The sequence below is a fragment of the Gymnoscopelus microlampas genome (assembly GCF_963454915.1).
Source record: "Gymnoscopelus microlampas genome assembly, chromosome: 24".
NCBI classification, from domain to species: domain Eukaryota; kingdom Metazoa; phylum Chordata; class Actinopteri; order Myctophiformes; family Myctophidae; genus Gymnoscopelus; species Gymnoscopelus microlampas.
The window spans coordinates 19,928,480-19,949,151 of record NC_139961.1 but is presented as its reverse complement, the minus strand read 5'-3'; the positions used below and the strand labels follow the sequence as shown (position 1 = coordinate 19,949,151).

General features: G+C 42.6%; 1 protein-coding gene across 2 annotated transcripts in view; it reads right to left on the bottom strand.

The window, feature by feature from the left end:
* Positions 1–209: 209 nt before the first annotated feature.
* Positions 210–20,672, bottom strand: part of LOC311041109 (beta-galactoside alpha-2,6-sialyltransferase 2-like) — a 65,510-nt gene continuing 45,047 nt past the window's right edge. Inside the window, exons 7-8 of one of the 2 annotated variants that reach the window (XR_014600350.1) lie at positions 723–1,679; positions 210–576 (exon numbers count right to left, since the gene is read on the bottom strand). Coding sequence is in view for 1 of the 2 variants with exons in the window: in XM_084051596.1 (XP_083907722.1) it covers positions 1,420–1,679 (260 nt within the window). In the remaining variant the exon portion in view is untranslated. Of the gene's footprint in view, positions 577–660; positions 1,680–20,672 lie in introns of those variants that run through there. The other variant, XM_084051596.1, reaches the window with a different exon arrangement.

Sequence of the window (20,672 nt, the reverse complement as noted above, 5' to 3'; positions counted from 1 at the left end):
AAGGACCACTGCTTAACAGTAACCCTACTGTACAGCACGTACGAGCATGTAGTGTTTGTCTACACATTTACACAGAAACTATGAAATGTAGCCAGAATACTAGCTTATTTGCAGGTCCAGAATGGTGCCATCTTAAAATGAGCATTAGTGAGGACCAAATATAATATATTGAAATATAGTGATTAGAGCAACTTTCACTTGTAGTTGAGTCATATTTGACCAACAGTATATCTATACTGTGACTCAAGCACTGGGGTTGACTACATGTCCACCACCGCTAAAGATACAATAAGTCCTGGTTCTTCCACCATCAGCTGCCATCGAAGACGTTCTGTTCGGGTCATTAAGGTTCCCAAAGACGGTGCTGATGGGGTCACAGACAAAGAGCAAAGAGTGTTAACGGAGGAAGATAATGGGCTCGGACCCGACGGTCAGCACCAAACAAGTCGAGTCACAAACAAGTGGCTTAGGGTCTTCAGACCCTATAACCCTAATTGTCACTATCATTCCTTTTGACACCTACGACGCAACCCTCCACACGTCATGAATAGAAAAGGACAGGGTTAAGCATGTAAACTTAAAAAAATCACACCCTGTGTGAAGAGAGTGGTGCCTTGATGAGCCCCGTATTGATGTTATCAATGTTATCAATGTTTGTTTATTGGACATACATACATACGGACGGACACACAGACAAAGTCAGATATAGGAGTGGTTGGCACCACTCAAAAATCAATCCGCCACTTATAATTCATGTCTGCACACGTCACGAGCTACAGCTACTAGAGAGGAAGGAGGGTGGTCTATTGACTTGAACAGAATTGACCCGACTTGTTAATAATAGTTCACACTGATGAAGGCTGAATACGCTGAAACTTTTTCTGTGATCTCGAGGCATAACGGAAGTTGTTTTTGTTTTTGTTTTTTTTCTGAGCGCGATCCTCTTCATTTTGATGTGAACTGTTTGTCAGGGCAACCCTTCCAGATGTGCTCAGTAACAGGCTCGTATAATCGCTGCCGACTTCCTCTTTGTGACAACGTGATAAAATCCCGACCTCCCTCGCCATGGCTGTGGCGATCCAATCCAAAGGAAATCGTCCTGGAACTTTCACTTCCACGTCATGTTTTTTCTCCAAACGTTGCAAAAAGCACGTAATCTTACAAGCTCACTACAAGCTTGTAGATCGGAGAGAAAAAAAAACAAAAAGACTTCTTTATTGTCGTCTGGGGGTCCCCCAGTAAAACTTCACGGGTTTTCTTGAAAGTTTCAGTTATACGGAGGCGGGTTTCCGGGTTTTAACCCTTCGTATTACACGGATCTTTCCCGTCGTCGCGGCGGAACGCGGCGAGATCCAGAGCGGAAATCGTCCCAAAAAAAGACAGGCAACCGAGAGAAAAAAAAGAAAGAAAAAAAACCTGTCAGGGGTCGTCGGCTGAGCAGTCCACGGCGCCGAAGCCGCGCAGGGTGACCTTGCCCTTCCTCTTGAGGTCGCGCTCGGGCGCCGCGCTCATCATGCGCTGCACCAGCAGCTTCTCGTAGAGCAGCGGGTGGTAGGCTCCCAGCGTGCACGCCGCGTCGTAGTAGTGCTCGTGGTAGTGGCACAGGTCCGTCTGGCGCACCGACGGGAGGTACTCGTACACGTCCACCTCCCGGCACAGGGACATCATCAGCAGGATGCCTGGGGTAGAAGAAACACAACACATGCGCGCACACACAACATTTATTGGAAATTGTCCATTTTATAATGTCATTTTAACCATTTTAAAGGTTTCATGACGTTCAGTTTTACCACACATTAAAAGTCTTTGTCATGGTCCTTCAAAACGTGTATAAAAAGTTTTAACAAAAAATTCCACTCCATTGATCCATGGCAGGTGTTTTTCTCTCACATTTCTAAAGCCTTTTCAACTGCAATGAAAAAAGAAATCCTTGCCTGCGGGTGTCGCTGTTGAGGGATTTTGCCTGTCAATCATCGCCTCTGCTCCGCCCTCCCCCAAAGGAAAGGATAGGGGAGGGGCGAGGAGGAGAGTGGGCGGGATTAATGGCCTGTGACTTCACTGCCGAAGGGCCAAGCTCAGATTACTTTTCAGTCTACAGTAATTATTCAGAAAACCCCAGAGCACAGAAAATCCACTGAATGTTCAAAGTTCAGATTTTTTGGGTGTAATTGAGGTCATAAAACCCCCCAAAAAACATAAAAAATAAAAAAAAAGTGAAAATGAATGTCATAGAACCTTTAACCCATTAAGACCTGAAGCCGATTCTACAAATGTCTTCTAAATCTCAACAGTTTTCTGAAAAACATATGTTCTATATCAGTGGGGCTCAAACTTTTTCATGTCAAGAACCCCCAAAATGATATGTATTTGGCCGCCGACCCCCATCTCAAAATATTTTGTTCCAGGGACCCCCAGAAGCAAAGATTTGATTTACAAAGCTCGCAGTGCGGAACGAAGTGAGCTTGTACATCTGCTATTTTTGAATAGCCCAACGTATAAATGGATAAAGTGGTTAAAATGATTGTGAGGCTATTTTAACTACTTTAGCTGGGGACCCCCAGGAACCCTGTCAAAGACCCCTGGGGTCTTTATTAACCAAAATGTGGAATGCCCTACCAACAGCCATGAAACTTCTCGACTTCCCCATCCAAAATTAAAAACAGGCCTAAAAAACATGGCCGTCCTCAAAATATAATTGGATCATTTCATTCCCTACCAGCTTGCCCCCAGAGATGCAAACAACGCACTCCCTCGGCGAACTCCGCGGAAGGAGTTATGATTATTTGATTAAAAGAAAAAGTAATACATAATTGATAGTTGCAGCGCTAACATGCACACACACACATAGATGAATTCAGTCTCCCAATGCCACAACGACACTTTATAGAATAAGTAAACCCCGGAAGCTGCCGGAAGGTCCAAATATTCACATTTCAGTGCAAGTTGCTGGATCCTAGAAAATATTTATATACCGCTGCTCTCCGGTGGAAACCTTGTATATCCAAAAGTGTTCCTTTTTTATTATATATTAGATAAAATTGTGAACGCCTCGCACCTGAGCTTGTAGATCTGCTATTTTCACAACTTTTGTGCGACAACTCTTGGACGAGGAAGTTAATTTAAATTTACAACAAAACTGAAATATGGAGCTACAAGGTTTCTCCCCGACAGCAACTGTTATATCGTAACCCTGCCAACTACACAACTGACAAAAGTATGGCTTGTTTTGACATTTCCACGCTCGCCCCTGGCCAGCCGTCATGAATGCAAATTGACAGGCATGTACACTTAAAATCAATCCACCACTTGCAATTCATGTCAGGTAACGAGCGGGCCTACCAGAGAAGGAAATGTGGCCTATTGACTTACACAGGATTGATTTGGTGGCTTGTAATTGTTGCCACCTTCCTTCTTTTGAGGACGTGATAATTGTAGACCTGTAAAGGCAGTTGGTTCTCAAATATTTTCATGTCAAGGACCTCTCCCCATATTAATATGTATTCGGGCCACAGACCATCTGAAAATATTTTGGGCCTGGGATCCCCCCATACAAGATTTGGGTTGTTAAAATGTAAAAAAATAAATTAAACAAAAATTAAACTTGATACTCTGTTAACACATTTTGCTGGCATAAAAGTAAACATACCTAACTAGAAAATTTGCTCCTTGGAGCACAGGTCTCCGCCAGTACTGTTCCTGATTAATCCTGTCTTACCTATCTATATTACATATTGTCACGTGTCACTTGACCAATGTTAGCTTGGCTGAGACGGACACACACACGGAGGGTAAAACTCTCCTGGCGGAGACAAAAAATCACACCCCATTCATATTTAGAAACAACAGTGGTCATCACAGTGATGGAAGCTCACTTCAAAAAATATAAATGATTTTTTGAAGAGCGCAGTATTATTTATAGGTTTTCATTTCATCATGCGTCTCGCTAGCCAATCAAAGCATCGGTGACAACATATTGTCACGTGAAGCTTGACCAATGTTAGCTTGGCTGAGACGGACACACACACACACACACACAGACGGACGGAGACGAAAACATACTCTCCACCATACTGGCGGAGACAAAAATGTGTACAGTTTTTATTTTATTTTTTTAGTATAGTTCCTTACCCATTTTGTTCCTTACCCATTTTTTTTTGTTTTTGTGCTTCAATAGTTTTACTAACATTACAAGTTTAAATCCTCATACCATGCAAATGTTGTATTAATATTACCATTTCTCCATGTACAGTATACAGAGATAAAGGGGAAAAAGCAACAAAAAAAAGGAATACAAATGTACCTATGTAACTATGTACTGTACTTAAAATTTTCCCTAATAAAAATATTAAACAAAAAAATAAAATAAAAAATGAGTACAGTACTCAAGTTCATGTACTATTTTCTATCAATTACACATCCCATGAAGCCCTGAAGGTGAGTAATTGATTGAAAATAAGTCAATTTTTTGGGTGAACTACTCCTTTAAGTTACTGAGAGTCAACCAGCATGCTTGGGAGAGTTTTGCTCTGTCCTTGAAATGAGTACTGTTACATTTAGAAGGCAACTAAAGACACACGTATGACCAGGAGGACAATAATAAGCTACTGAATGACTCTCCTCTACCGTGCTGCAGTATTCATAGCCGTAGTGCTGCCGGTTAATCATTATTATTACGTTGCATAATCTGTCTAATTGTGCAGGTGTCTGGAAAGAAACTTTTTTTTTACCACGTATGTAAAAACGAAAATACAGTGGTGGAAAGTACCTAAGTTCATTTACTGAAGTACTGTACTCAAGTACAGTTTTGAGGTGCTTTTTACTTTTACTAGTATCATCTCAGAGGTAAATATTGTAATTTTACTCCACTGCAATTACTGGACTTTGTAGATTTATATTATTATTATTATTATTACAAAACATACATTAACCACCTAAGCTCCATTTTGTATTTTGGCTATTTAAAAAAAAAAAGCCGATCTACAAGCTCACAGTGAGCTTGTAGATCAGCTATTTTCATTATTCTAAGATGTTTTTTAAAGTATAAAAAAATGAGATATCTTCCTCAGACTTTCTATGGTTTGTGATTTTTTTCTTCTTAATAGCTGTGTGCCTGATAACGCTGTCTAGATCAATGAACAAACCACAGCCATTGCAGTTGCATTGTGCAATAACGCTAAATGTTTAGCCGCCCATAATGTTCAGACGCTATAGGGCTCACATTGGGAGTGTGTGTGTGTGTGTGTGTGTGTGTGTTCTGTGAGCTACCCGGCGCTGCTTTGTTGTTGATTGCTTTGCGTCGTCTTCAGAACACGCCACAGTGACTCGTACCACAATCACTCGACTGCCCAAACGCCCACCATTTACTTTGTTTGCAGCCGTACATTTTGATTTATGACGGTGAAATTTACATATTTTCCATCTAGCAAAAATCTAACTCTTTCATAATGCGAACGCGAATATTACCAGTGGTTAAAAGTAAACTAAGTACATTTACTCAAGATACTGTACAGTTTTTGAGGTACTTGGGGCGACACCAGTGATAGCTAACTGGTCATTACAGCCATCTAGCTATGACTACAATTCCCAGAAGTCAAATTCCAAGATAGTATGAATAGCTATTAGAAAGAATCTACAAAAGCTCGATTTTTTTTGCTAGTAGATCAGCTGTGTGTGCTACTTTTGTGAGACACTGCAATATGATGAAGAATACAGCTTCAGTAGTGAATATGCCAAACTCCCCCCTCTCCCTCTCTCTAGCATCACAATCATTTTAACCACTTTATCCATGTATACGTTGGCTATTAAAAAATAGCAGATCTACAAGCCCACAAGCTGCGAGTTTGGAAAATGTTGAATCATTTTGGACTTTTTAACAGAAATCTTCTATTCTGGGGTGGGTCCCTGGCATAAAACCTTTTCAGACGGGGGGGTCTGTGGCCAAATACATATCATTTTGAGGGTCCTTGACACGAAAAAAGTTTGAGAACCACTGCTGTAGTGTTAGCCTGGCATGGCCAGACTAATATCACTGCGTAGATATAATGCAGAGTTCACACCGACGGGAAGCTGAACAATGAATCAGGTTTTATTTTCAAAGTTATCTCTATGCAAATCAGCTTTTAACATTTTTTCATGAGCTTTTAAAAGCGTAAATAGAAAAGCGTGCTTTTTTTCTCCCCAGACCTCATCCTTGAAGCTGCTTTTTTTTTATTGTTGAGACGTCAGCTTTTTAAAGCTCAATTCTAGCCAATCAGAGCACAGCATGATCTGAGTAGCTCATTCAGCCCCAAAAAAAAGGCAACTCGTGTCTCACAGCAGACACGGAGATGGGGTTTCTGAAAGAAAAATCAAATTTTTGAAATAACGGCTGTATAGGTAATATTAATGGTGATTTGGCAAGAACGTGGCATATTTATGGTCTGAAATAAAAGGACATGTGACCAACAAGTCGTGAAAGCAGTTCAAACTGGTTATGTTCCGTGAGGCCCCCTCTCCCCCCACCAGCTCCCTCGTGGGAGAGGAGAGCCCGCTGGGGGCGGACTGTCACACGGTCCGCCGTGGTGCCCCTTGCCCGGTTCTCACCGGGCGGAGCGGAGGGTAGATGAACACCGGAGGCTGAAGTGGACTACACACACCCACACAAAACGAATATTAAAGTTACTACATACTGTCATGAATTTATAATAACCTTTATCACTGAGACACAGACAAATCACAACAGAGCACTCTGACCTGCACTGCTCTCGGCGAGCAAGTGGAGATCTCCCCGCCGCAGCACGGCACGCGTGCGTGCGTGCGTGCGTGCGTGCGTGCGTGCGTGCGTGCGTGCGTGCGTGCGTGTGTGCGCGCGCGCGTCCGTGTCTGTCAGCTGGGGAGACGGCCTGCCACGGTCCCTATACATAATATATAATATATATATATAATAATAATGTCGCTCCAGTATAGCGAAGCATCAAACCATGAAATAATGTATATATATGTATATATAATGTATAGCAATCCTGCGAGCCCTCTCCCCGGGCAGAGGAGAAGACCACGGCAGTGGCGGCACCGGGGCTCCCGCTGCCTGTCATCTCTGCGGCGAGACAGCGGCAGGGAGACCGGGGAGACTTGAGTGACAGGTACTTGGACACGCCCAGTTTGGGCAGGGAGTCAAATATGGGGGCGGTGATAAACCCACCCCCATATTTGCCTACTTGTCCTGATTGGTGCCCCCCCCCCCCACAACTTCGGGGGCAGGGAAATCCAATCACAACCGAGCGGGGCACGACCAAATCTGCCGAGGAATATTTTTTTTATTTTTGCACTGGCAGATTTGTCTGCTTTCCAGGCTACTCTAATGTATGGAAACCCTGTGTTTAATGTGTAGTATGACGAAGAATTCACCATCAGTGGTGCATGTACAGTACACTAACTGTTATTACACCCATCTCTACCTCCCTCCCCCCCTTTCTCTCTCTCCCCCTTCCTTTCTCTCTCTCCCCCCCTCTCTCTCTCTGCACTCTCAGTTCTACCGCTGCTTCCTCATCCTGTTCCACTGCAAGCATCCGTCGGCGGAGAACGGCCACTCCGTGGCCTCCAAGACCACCGTCATCCAGCTCAACAAGCGGCCGGCAGCGCACGGCGGCAAGGCCCCGGGGGCGGGCGGGGCCGCCACCGGCGGACAAGCGCCGGCGCCGCCGCACTCGCCGGCGCACTCGCCGCTCTGCTACGAGCACAGCGAGGCCACCAACAAGGAGTGCATCAGTCCCACGCATTCGGAGTTGTCCGACAAGATGGAGTTGTCGGAGCAGCAGCAGCAGCGCCCGGAATTGCCGGATATCGTCTCGTGAAGGCGCTAGCCGCTGCGAGACTATATAAAGGATGGCTTCCCCTCGCGTTTCGGCCTTTCATCGCGGTGTAGGGCGGCGCGTCGCCCTTTTCCGGTTATCGGTCATTTCATGTTGAACCACTTTCGACCTGCGCGCTGTCCCTGTTGCGGGAACGCCATCAGAGGCGGAAATTGCACGAAAACTGACGACAAATGTACGAAAGTAGCCGACCTACCGGCTCCCAGCGTGTCGTGGCGCGCTGTGAGCTTGTAGGTCGGTAAACGATTCGCCACGCCATACTGTCACACGATGGCGTAAAAAAAATAGGCCTTAAGTGGCATTAAAAGTGGACACCTCACTCGGCTCTCTGCTGCCACCTACTGTACGTTCGGACAGGTTGTTAAAAAAAAAGAAGCAACAGCAGCGCCGAGATTTGTTCACATGCCGGCAGCCAATGGCACGCCTCGGACCAGACGCAGAGCTGTGTGAACACTCCACCGACATTACGTCACTGATGAATTGAGTACGATGGACCACAATGGAATCAGGCTTTTTGTGTTCTTTTAGCATAGCCTTTGACTGTACTTCCTGTACTGTTAACAAACCTGTTAATAAAGTATTCAATCAATCAGTCAAAAATGTTCACTGTCGCTTATAGCAGGGGTCTTCAAAACAGGGGGTCCGGGACCCCCAGAGGTACTCAGAGTTAAGCTTGTGAGCTTGTAGATCTGCAATTTTTTTTGCAAAGAGGTTTGGTGAAGAGCGAAAAAGAGCAGATCAAGTAAACAAAAAAAGTGTAATTTGAAACACAATTTTAGCTTCATCTCTCACTCAGCTAGGGGGGTCCTTGGCCTGAAGACATTGAAGACCCCTGGCTTACAGAACTCTTGTTTTGGACCTTTTTAGAAAGCACGGCTTTTCTGACGACGATTGGGAATCACCCAGAGAACGGAAAACTCACCCGAGTGACTATTTACGGGTTTAATTGAAGAAAACGGGATGATGGTCACAAAGTGAGAGGACCTTTAGACCAGTGGTTCTCAACCTGTGGGTCGGGACCCCCAGGGGAGACCATTACTGAATCAAACGGAATCAACAAACTATACTGTAAAAACTGGTCAGACATTGGCCAAATTGTCAAATAATGTAAGAAAGACGCAAAACGTTCGAAAATTGCCGATTTACAAGCTCACAACGCCTCACGTTGCGAGGCTTGTAAATCGGCTATTTTCACAATTATCTGTGGCGCCGAGTCAAACTAAATGTAATGCCTCAACTCCTACAATTCCAAGTGCTTGTCAGGGCGGGGGGTCCCCAGTTCAAATATGATTATTTGATATGATTATTTTGGGGGGTCCCCTGTTCAAATGTAATTATTTTGGGGGGGGGGGGGGGGGGGGCAGTTCAATTGTGATTATTTTGGGGGGTCCCCAGTTAAAATCCTACTATAATTCTAGTAACCTCACGGTGGTTGTGTCTTGGGGGGACTCTTGATCAAACTGCGCATGCGTCGTTGCCAGGTTTCGCGAGAGAAACAAGCAACGAGGTCTATGAAAACAAGGCCAAACGAAGCGCCTTCACACATATACCTTGCCTCTTGGAAAACAGCCGATCTACAAGCTCACAACGCGTCCCCACACCCACCTGCACTTTCACAACCAACGTCAAAACACGATACCACCAATATTGCCCCTAAAGCGCTTACAATAAGCCGACATGGCAAGACCACGCTGCACCATAGACCCCGCCCACTCTCTGAGTACAATTCTTTCTGTGGAAAGTAAACACACCAGACGGACCCGGGGAGGGCGAGTAACATGCCTACGCCATTCTCCGTGCTGATATATATATATATATATATATATATATATACGCCCGTGGGAAGCGGTGACCGCGGGCCGGGGGGTGCCGCGACGGAACCCACGGGGGGGAGGAGGGGGGGGGGGCGCCACGACGGGACGCGCGCGGGGGAGAAACCGCGCGACAGGACGTGCATTAACCCCAAGTTTCCAACTACTTTCGCCTGCCCCCTTCACCGGGTATGGTCTAGTATGAATAATTTGGGGAGTGCCCAGTTCAAATGTGATTATTTTGGGGGGCCCCAGTTCAAATGTGATTATTTTGGGGGGTCCCCAGTTCAAATGTGATTATTTGGGGGGGGTCGCAGCCTGAAAAGGTTGAGAACCGCTGCTTTAGATGTTGGCGTCATCATCCCAGATTGTCAGTGCAGTGCACATGTGCGGTGTCACCCCCAAACCTCTGTATTGTGCCATGATTCTGGCCCTTATTAAAGGGCGGTATCACCCCAAAACGTCTGTGTTGTGCCATGATGATCTGGCCCTTATTAAAGCTGTCTTTGGTATTTTACGATGCAAGACCTCACGAATGGCACTCCTACTGTATGTATAACCTGTTCATGGAAGAATGTTGTTTGCATTGCAAGGTGTTCAAAGCATGGTTCGTCCATCGCTGGTCTGTTATGTCTTCGCCATAGATTATATGTGTTTGTATATATATATATATATATATATATATATATATATATATATATATATATATATATATATATATAACCTATATATATATATATATATATATATATGAACGTACATAGATATACAGATCAGGCATTGGCTGCTGCTGTTCATTGAAGCCATGTGTTATGGGCAAAAGCCATGACTCTCAATGCATGTATATGCCCCACGTTACTATGTCTACTGAAGCAAGAGGTCTCCGCACAATAAACCCATTTAGACCTGGAAACACCTGTATGTTGTTATACCTTTCAAGCCGGGAACACCTCTGTGTCATATTAGCTGTTGCTATTTCGTTGACTGTCGGGCAGAAACCTCTTATCTCCGTATTTTAACTTGTTGTGTTTTTTGCGTAAATCAACGCCCTACTTGACCATACACAAAAGCATCAAAAAGTAGCAGATCTATGCGCCGCGTTTCGAGCTTGCCGATCTGCTACTTTTGCCTTTTTTTTGCCACCAAAAATGTGAAAAAAAAATATTTTGGTGTATTCTCATATCAAAGGCGAATTTGAATTGCTTCCTCTCAAACGCAAACGTCCTGCTCGATGATATAGGCGGACCCTTATGAATAAATGTGAATCTTGATTTAATTCACCTGTGTGATTCCCGTAGCTGAACGTTTCTCCTAACACACCTGATTTCAATTACAGGGCTAATCCATTTTGAATCTCATTCCACAGCTGCAGTGGAGTTAGAATCCAGCGTTGCCATAGCCTGAGGGGACTTTCTTGATTGGTTGAAAAACAAGTTACAGACTGAAAACTAAAATGAGCCCCCCCCCCCCCAAAAAAAAAGCCATTTCAGTCTTTAAAGATCTAGTGAAATGAAAAATATGTTGTTCACACGTTTAGAGCATATCTGTGGTCATCATATGGCCATACCTAACATTAGATGCCAAAAAAAACATTTTTGTGTATTTTTATATCAAGAGTCCCTAAAAAGCCAATCTTAATGACTTCCTGTAAACAAAAACGTGCTGCATGATGACATAGATCAACTTTCATGAATATATATGAATCTTGATTACATCCACCTGTTTGATTCCCATAGCTGCACGTTCTTCAAACACAGCTGATTTTAATTACAGAGCTACTCCGTTTTGAATCTCAATCAAGATGACATCCAGACTGTGTATTACTCATTTTAAACTTAATCTGCACACTAAAAGATGAATCTGAAAACATTATAGGTTAGAAATAAGGCATGCACGTAGTAGCAAACGTGCTTAACTGGCTGTTGCTCTGTCACTTGTAAACAAACACTAGCCCAGTTGCACACGGCTGCAGTGATTGAGATTCCAATGTCCCATAGCCTGAAGGGATGGGACCTTCTGACCAGGTTGAGACGACGTTTCAGACTGAAACTTCAAAATAAAATGACCGAAAATGTCATTGCACTGGATCTTTAAAATCATAACTCGGCAAATTATCAACGGATGTTCAAGTCGTTTTTTTTAACAAAAGGTCAGACATGTAGTGATGTTCAGATACAGCAGTGGTTCTCAACTTTTTCAGGCCGTGACCCCCCAAAATAATCATATTTGAACTGGGAACCCCCCAAAATAATCATATTTGAACTGGGGACCCCCCAAAATAATCATATTTGAACTGGAGACCTCCCACCCTGACAAGCACTTGGGAATGTAGGAGTTGAGGCATTACATTTAGTTTGACTCGGTTCTACAGATAAATATTGTGAAAATAGCAGAACTTACAAAGCTCACAACGACAAACAAACACAACTTTTGATGCAGTAATGGTAAATCTTAAAGCGATCGGCGGGTTGATCTTTGAGAAGAAAAATATTCTACGATTTTTCAAAGGTTAGTGAAAACGCTCAGAATCGCTGGCAAAGGCAGCCATAGATGATGTTTAACTATGGCAGTCAATGAGTTAAATTGTCACTTCACTTCATGCTTGACCCTCCTGGGGCCCTCAAGGGGTCCCCAGCAAGAGTAGTTAATATAGCATCACAATCATTTTAACCACTTTATCCATTTATGTTGGCCATTCAAAAATAGCAGATCTACAAGCTCACAGCGAGGCACTTTGTGCCGGGCTGCGAGCTTGCTATTTTTTAAAATATTTGAATTTTCTTTTTTTTAAATAACATTTCCTCTTTTTTTTTTACATCTTCTCTTCTGAGGGGTCCCTGGCACAATACATTTTCAAATGGGGGTCCGCGGCCAAATACAATACAATGTAGGGGTCCTTGGCACGAAAAAGTTTGAGAACCATTGAAGTTACGACATTAATTTACGGAAAAAGTTGAAAAAATAAGATACAAGGTCTCTGCCCGACAGCAAAACGATATGCATGGTCTTCAACCTGCACTATGGAGATTAAGGAAGGAACTTCACACTTGTGAAGGGGGGGTGGGGGGGGGGAAGAGTCTGCAGCAAGTTCATAGAGTTGTACATTAATGAAATGAAAGTTTCTATTATTTAAATTTAAATGTGAACATTTTAATTTGTAGTACTGGCATGTCAGCAATGTTTAAATATTTCATACCATGTCAGAATCCAGTTCGTAATTGGACAAAGAAATGTTAAAAAAAAAAAAGAAAAAGAAAATCCAATTATCAGCACCGACAATCCGACAAGGTAATGGCCTCGATCAGAATGACCCCATCGCAGCATTTGGGGGTTTTGGGGGGAGGGAGGGGAGGGGGTGGGGATTTTATCACTTCCAACGATAATTGCCTTCATGGACTACAATGTCAGGTCTAGAAGAAGCCTTACGAGATTGAAAAAAAGTGTAGAAAAGTTTTTGTGAATACATTAGCCCATTCAGAACGGGAACGCATCTGTGTCACTTTAAGATTTCTCTTTGGCTATTGAAAAATAGCATATCTACAAGCTCATAGCGCGGCACCGAGTGCCGCCCTATGAGCTTGTAGATCTGCTATTTTTGAAATAAATCGTGAAAGTTTATGCTAATCTTTTGAATATATATAACTTTTTACATTTTTTACTCCGTTTAAGTCCGTGGCCCAATACATATAACTGTGGGGGTCCTTGACATGAAAAGGTTTGAGAGCCACTGATATAGCAACTACAGTTTTTCAGAAAACGGTTAGGATTTAGAAGACATTTGTAGAATCCCCAGAAACAAAGATTTGAGTTCCAAATGTTTGCCTTAAAAATATATATATTTTCAAAGATTTGCACAAATGTTCAAGATTTTTCAAAAATAGCAGATCTACAAGCTCGTTGCACGGCACTCGGTGCCGCGCTACGAGCTTGTATATCTGCTATTTTTGAATAGCCCAAAGAAATCTTGAAAAGACACAGATTCTTTCCCGGTCTAAATGGGTTAGGGAAAATGGCATTTCCTGGAAAAAGTGGCACATTCTCCTCCTTGTTTGCCCCGTCTGTCTCATTTTACGACACAAAAGAAGCGTCTCATTGTCGGCTCCACAATGTCTGTCCGAGGTTCATTTTGTGAATGTCGTCGCTTGTCAGGTGGAAACCTTGTATGTCTTTTTTCACTTCCATATCCTGAAAAGTAAATGTGCGTTCTAATGCAGGTCTGGTGACCCCCAGGGGGTCCTTGAGGGGGTTTCAGGGGGTCCCCGGCTTAATGTCTGATAGTTACAGTACTAGTTATGTGTCTGTAACTCTGAGAGCGTACACATGCTAATGGGTCCATTTTGGTTCCATTTGTACACTCTCAGAGTTAGATGAACATTGGTGGTTTCACAGTGTACATTAGGGGTCCCATAGATACAAAAAAGCCATCAAATGGGGGTCCGTGGCCTAATGCATATCAAACTGGGTTCCTTGAAATTAAAATGGTTCAGAATCACTGCTTTAGCCATAAAAGTCTTCTCTTATGGGGTTCCCTGGTATACATTTTCAAATGGGGGTCCGCTGGTTAATTATGTAACAATAGGCTCTATGCACAGCAGCCATAGTATCACTTCCTTCACAGGTGTTACCAATGATACTAATGAAGGCTCTGTTCCCTTCAGGCCTCGGCTACACGTACATGGATCTTTTTGTAAACGGACATTTTTGTGTGCGTTTGGGCCTTTCAGCCACACGCAAACGGTGTTTTTGGCCGCTAAAACGGATATTTTTGTAAACGGATAAATAAGTGAAGGTTTTCCAAAACATGCGTTTCAGTGGATCTGTGTGGACATGTAATCCGGAGATTTTGAGAAACGATGATGTCATCGCGCATTCGCACATGGTCATTATAATAATAAATAATATAATAATACATAAACACCGGACCGCTCATGGTCATTATAATAATAAAAGAAGATAGAGAGAGAGCAACACTTACAGTCTATGAAACAAGGCACGCTCATTTATGGCAAAATAATGTAATTAATAATAAGACAGTGGTGGAAAAAGTAGCTCATTCACTGCGTGACGAAAACCCTCTTTCTCTGCGCCAAGTAGAACACACGGCGCACACACAGATTGAATGTGGGGTCTGTCGTCCTAAAACACAATCGTCCCGGGTCAAAATCCAGCGACCATGGAGCGGCCGCGGGTGGCCCGCTCAAAAGGTGCGTGGGGCGGGGAGTTTTTTTTGGGTCATACCATGACAATCATGGTGCCGAGACTCCCTGCTTTATAGTGGTGTTCGATGTTTTTACATTGCCAACTCTCACATGTAGGAAACGTCCAGATTTCAAATATAAAGTGCTTACCCCCGAGCCACGGACGTTACAAGGCGATCCGGACCGCGATAAGTACCCGTATCTCCCGTATTGTTCAATAAAAAGCATTTTAATCCGATCGCCGGCCATTTTCTCCAAAATTTCTCCGATGCTTTCAACTATGCGACACCAATGGTTGGGAGGTGTATTGCACTCTGATACATTACCCAAAAGAAAGAAAAGAAAAAGAAAATGACCGGCGATGGGATTAAAATGCTTTTTTATTGAACAATACGGGAGATACGGGTACTTATCGCGGTCCGGATTGCCTTGTAACATCCGTGGCTCAGGGATAAGCACTTTATATTTGAAATCTGAACGTTTATGTACATGTGAGAGTTGGCAATGTAAAAAAAAAAACGAACACCACTATAAACCAGAGACTCGACAGCGTCATGTGAACCATGGCTATACTGTTTGCGCTAGACCAATTATTTGTTTACTAACATTGAGCCTGGACGCACAGGTGATTGTTTCACGCAATCAATTCCCAACCTGTTTCGGGGTGCACTGGTTTCAGCACACCCCAACCCCCTCTTGTGTGTGTTGGCTAGTGAGACGCGTCCTAACGAGACCTGATATAATGGGTTTCGTTGCGCGCATACTGGCTGCACGCAGCCAGTATGACGTCGTCTGTTAAGGGGTCTATAGCAGCTATTGCAGTATTGGGCCTTAACATGTGATTACAAATGTATTTGTATTTGGCCCCTCATATATATAATTATAAAATAAATGTAAATATAAAATCTGATATAAAATTGAAACTTGCAGCTGATCGATGCGTTTCTGCGTCTACGTGTGGACAGGGATTTTTGTTTATCTTTGTCATGTGGCCAGGGATTCTTTTTAAAAACGGAGGACTAAAATATCCGTTTAGTAAAAGATCCATGTACGTGTAGCCAAGGCCTTAGTGTAGCACAGTAGTTCTCAGACGTTTTAATTTCCACAACCCCCATAACTCTGAGTGTGTACAAATGGAACCAGGACCTTTACAGGTCCATTTGGTTCCATTCGTACACTCTCTGAGTTACACACCTGTAAGGGACCAATTGGAACCCCCTCAAGGAAGCATGAGGGTCCCTGGACCACACTTTGAGACCCACTGGTGTAGCAGAGTGTTTCCAGTAGTCAACATGGACAATATCAGCACCCTGACTCTGTTTGACCAGAATGGAACAGAGCCTTCATTAGTATCATTGGCAACACCTGTGAATTTCTTCACACTATGGCTGCTGTGCATAGAGCCTATTTGTGGGACATGAACAAGTTTGAGAACCACTGAACTAATGCATCCAGTGTTATTATTTATTTACAAGCAATACTTTTCATTAATTCAATATGTATAAAAATAAAAAAATAGATAACACACAGACAGACAACCAATTACACATTTACTTTAAAAAAAAAAATTCAAACAGGAGAAATGTTCCTACTTTTGTAGGGAATTAATTTACGAAAAAAAGAAAGAAAAAAAGAAGCAAACAAACATGAAATATGAAATATGGAGATACAACGTTTCCGCCCGACAGCAACAATATATGGGATGCTGTGCTGTCACATAACTGCCAAGCATTTGCCCCATGAATATTAACCACATCCTATCCTGGTTGTGTCGTAATAGGAGGAGAGGAACATCCAATCTACAAGCTCACAATGCACTACATTGTGAGCTTGTAGATCGGCTATTGTCACCGAAGAGATTTGGTGTAGAATGTTTTTGTTTTGTTTTTAAGGAGGGGACCAAGAGCAGCACCATGATGGGGGACCCCCAGTCAATGAAGTCGTCTCTGTCGGGAGGAAACCTCATGAGTCCAAAACTGTTACTTTTCGGGATTGAAATAAAAAAAATCTAAAGTTGCAGATCTACAAGTGGTTAGATGGAAGGGTGGGCCGATTTTAACAATCAATCAATTGATTGTGTTCCGGCGGCTTGGTGCAATGGAACTGACATAGTAATGAAAACTCATTTTTCAAGGTTTTAAAGAAAAAACTAATACCATGATATTTCTTTTACAGGACAAATTCACCCATTTTCAACCTATCTTCATATAATGATAAATCATAAAATGGTACTTTTTGACTCGTTCGGTGTCTCATAGGAGGGCGGTGGACATTTCAGAAACCCGCCTACCAGTGACATCATGATTAGGCAGGTTATTTTCTTTTGCGAACAAATTTCACAATTCTTTTCGCGAGAACAATGGCTTCCATTATAGCATGATAACTTTCCAGGAATAGAAAACCAACAGTTTCTTATTTGCTTGGATTCCCCATCGATGAGGTCACTGGTAGGCGGGTTTCTGAACTGTCCACAGCCCTCCTCTGAGACATAGACAGAGTAGACAAAAATGGCGCCATGTTATCATGAGCATTAGTGAGGACCAATTATATGAAGATAGGTTGGAAATGGGTGAAGTCTTTCTTTAATGTTATTTTATCACTACTCTTTTTTGCCAATTATTTGGGGGGCCCACTTGTAATATCCTCACGGCCCGTCAGTGGGCCCCCGCCCCACAGCTTGGGAGTCGCTGCCCTACACATGTTAGTGTGTGTGAATGAAATGTGTGTATATTTTTATATTGTCAACTTGCTTGTGATTCTGTGTGTATCCAAACTGAAATTGCTTGTCATTAACCACATGAACCCTATAGCGCCCCCTATTTCTAGGCACGTCCTAATAGGCGGACATTTGTCAAAAAGAGGGGGGGGGGGTGTAGAGGGAAAATTAGAAGCTAAAAAAGAAGCTACTCGGCTGTGTTTTACCACTTTACATTGGCTATTGGAAAATAGCAGATCTACAAGCTCACAGCGACACGTTGCAAGGTTGTAGATCTGTTATTTTCCAAAAATATGATTTTAAATATTTTTTAAACATTTTAACAACACAAATCTTGTATGGGGGTCCCTGGCACAAAATATTTTTTGTCCATGGACAATTACATATTAATTTGGGGGTCCTTGACATGAACAAATGTGGGAACCACTGGTTTAAACAACATTAGGAAGCAAGCCCAAATAAGCAACTACACTTTAGAAACAAGCCGGGAAAAAAACGCAACCCGCAACTACCAATATTTACAATATGCTTGTAATAAGCAGAAATGGCAACACTGGCTGTGACACCTGAATCTCTACATGAGGATTACATGGTGCTTGTTAAGTGATTTGAATCAGCTGTGTAGAGGAAGATCTTGTAGGGGAAGTAGACAGACTAATTTTCTGATTTCTGTCAGGTTGTGTTCCCACATTATTGTTGACTGATTTGATCCCTCAAATTAATTGAATGAGTGACAACAGGAAGTGATGCCCACATTAAAACACCCCCTTTTCCCCAGTGAGCTCCTTGGGAAACTTGAGAATAGGGGGTTCCAAATGGACCCTATACAGGTCTGTAACTCTGAGGGTGGACAAATGGAACAAAATGGACCCATTTGGTTCCATTCGTACACTCTCAGAGTTATGGTGGTCCTTGAAATGCAAAAGTTTGAGAACCACCGTATTGTAATTATAATAGCAGTCAACACGCCAGTTCTGACAGTGTGATAAAAAACGGTTCGAGAAACGGTTCAAAATGTGATGGAACCGATTCCTGTTCCTCGATGTTGGATCTGATGATTCCTCCGGTTACGGATCCCAACCCAAGTCAAGTACAGTACAAACCCCCCCCCCTCCCCCCAAAGACAATGTATTTGGGGTTTGCGTGGTTAAAGGACAGGATGCTGCTTTTACAGTGTTGTCTCTAAATGTTTGGTGGGACACGTTTTGAAATAAAGTGCTGTTGAGTTACCAGCCATGCAAACACAAATCAGCTGTTCACGTTACTTTGTTAATGCTTCAGGATTCAAGGTTATGAAATAATGTTTCGTATAAAGTATTTCATTTAATTGTTTTGTAAAAAGTCAAGTACAAAGTACTTCAGACTTGTACTTAAAGGACCACTTCACCCATTTTCAACCTAACTTCATATAATTGGTCCTCACTAATGCTTATGATAAAATGGTACAATTTTGTTCTACTCACTCTGTCTCATAGGAGGGCTGTGGAAACTGCAGAATCCCGCCTACCAGTGACAGTATATCTTTTTTTGTATTAACACAAGAACAATGGCTTCCAACTTTCCAGGAATAGAAAGCCTGCCGTTTCTATTAGCTGGGATAGGTACAGTAGGCGGGTTTCTGAACTGTCCACAGCCGTCCTCCGAGACGGGGTAGAGAACAATGGTACCATATTATCATGAGCATTAGTGAGGACCAATTACATGAAGGTAGGTTGAAAATGGGTTTAAGTCGTCCTTTAAGTACAGTACGGTAAATGTTCTTAGTTACTTTCCCCCACTGTTAATGACAAAGCATTTGCTCTTGTTTTAATTTCACAACGGTCTTTTCATTCCACTGTTTTTTTTTCTTCTTTCTTAATGATTTGAATTAGGCAGATAACCTCCAGCCTGGCGAGGAAATGAGCTTGCGTCGGACATCTAGGCTGTTACTCACAAGCTCATTTCCTTCTAAATGGGTTGTGGATATAATTATCCCACTAAGATCTGAGGCCGATTCTACGAACACCTTCTAAACCTGCAGTTCTCACTCTTCTCAAGATTTTCGACAAATGTTCAAAAATAGCAGATGTGCAAGCTTGCAGCGTGTCTGTGAGCTTGTATATCTGCTATTTTTTGAACAGCCAATGCTAAAATCTGAAATGACACAAGACGCTTTCCCGGTTTTAGTGGGTTATGATGACCCCAGTCTGACCAATAATAAAGGACGAACGGCAAACTAATTAAGCAGAATTAAATCCAAGCAACCGCCTAATTACACAGTTATTCGCCAGAGTCCAATTAATTTGGGTGCAGAACTTTTGCGATTGAGCCCAGGGACACCATCAGCACATCATGAACTCTATAAATGCATGCAGTTGCGAGCATCACACTTCCTGACCTCATACACACCTCATACCGCAATGGAATAGAAACAAACTAAGCTTTTTTGGGGGGGCGTTATCCTTATTATGGTGGGTTATGCGACATAATGTTTAATTTCATGATCAATAAAGATATCAATCAATCAATCATAGACATAAACGGTCCACAATTCAGCCTAATTACCGAATTCATACAGTCAACCAATCGCGGTGGTTCTCAACCTAACTGCCTCTGAGTGACCACTTCATTAATTAGTCAGAATAACGGATGAGACACTGTTTTTAGACTGAAAATTCAACTTAAAATGGGCAACCAGGTCTTACCCTAGAACACTAACGATGAAAATAGTCACACCATCACTAACGTTGGGTATATTTTACCCAATACAAAAAATTCTCATCAAAACATATTGAATTACCACAATAAATGGCGAATTGAGGTACTCTTTAATATTTCAACATGAAATAAAATGTTTTTAAAAAAACAGGTATTGTTAAAAAAATATTCAAAACATAATAATAATGGAGCTGGGAACATTTTGCCTTTGGTCCATCCATTCCTGGGACATGTGGGCTTGTCCAGTGAAGGCACAGTCTAAATGCATCAGCTGACCATTGTGACCATTTTTTTCTATCACTAACGTATCACAAAGACCTGCCTGTAGAAAAAAACAGGGATGGGGGCAGGGCAACAAACCTACATTCTACGACGTCCGTGAGCCTCCAGAAGGTACCCA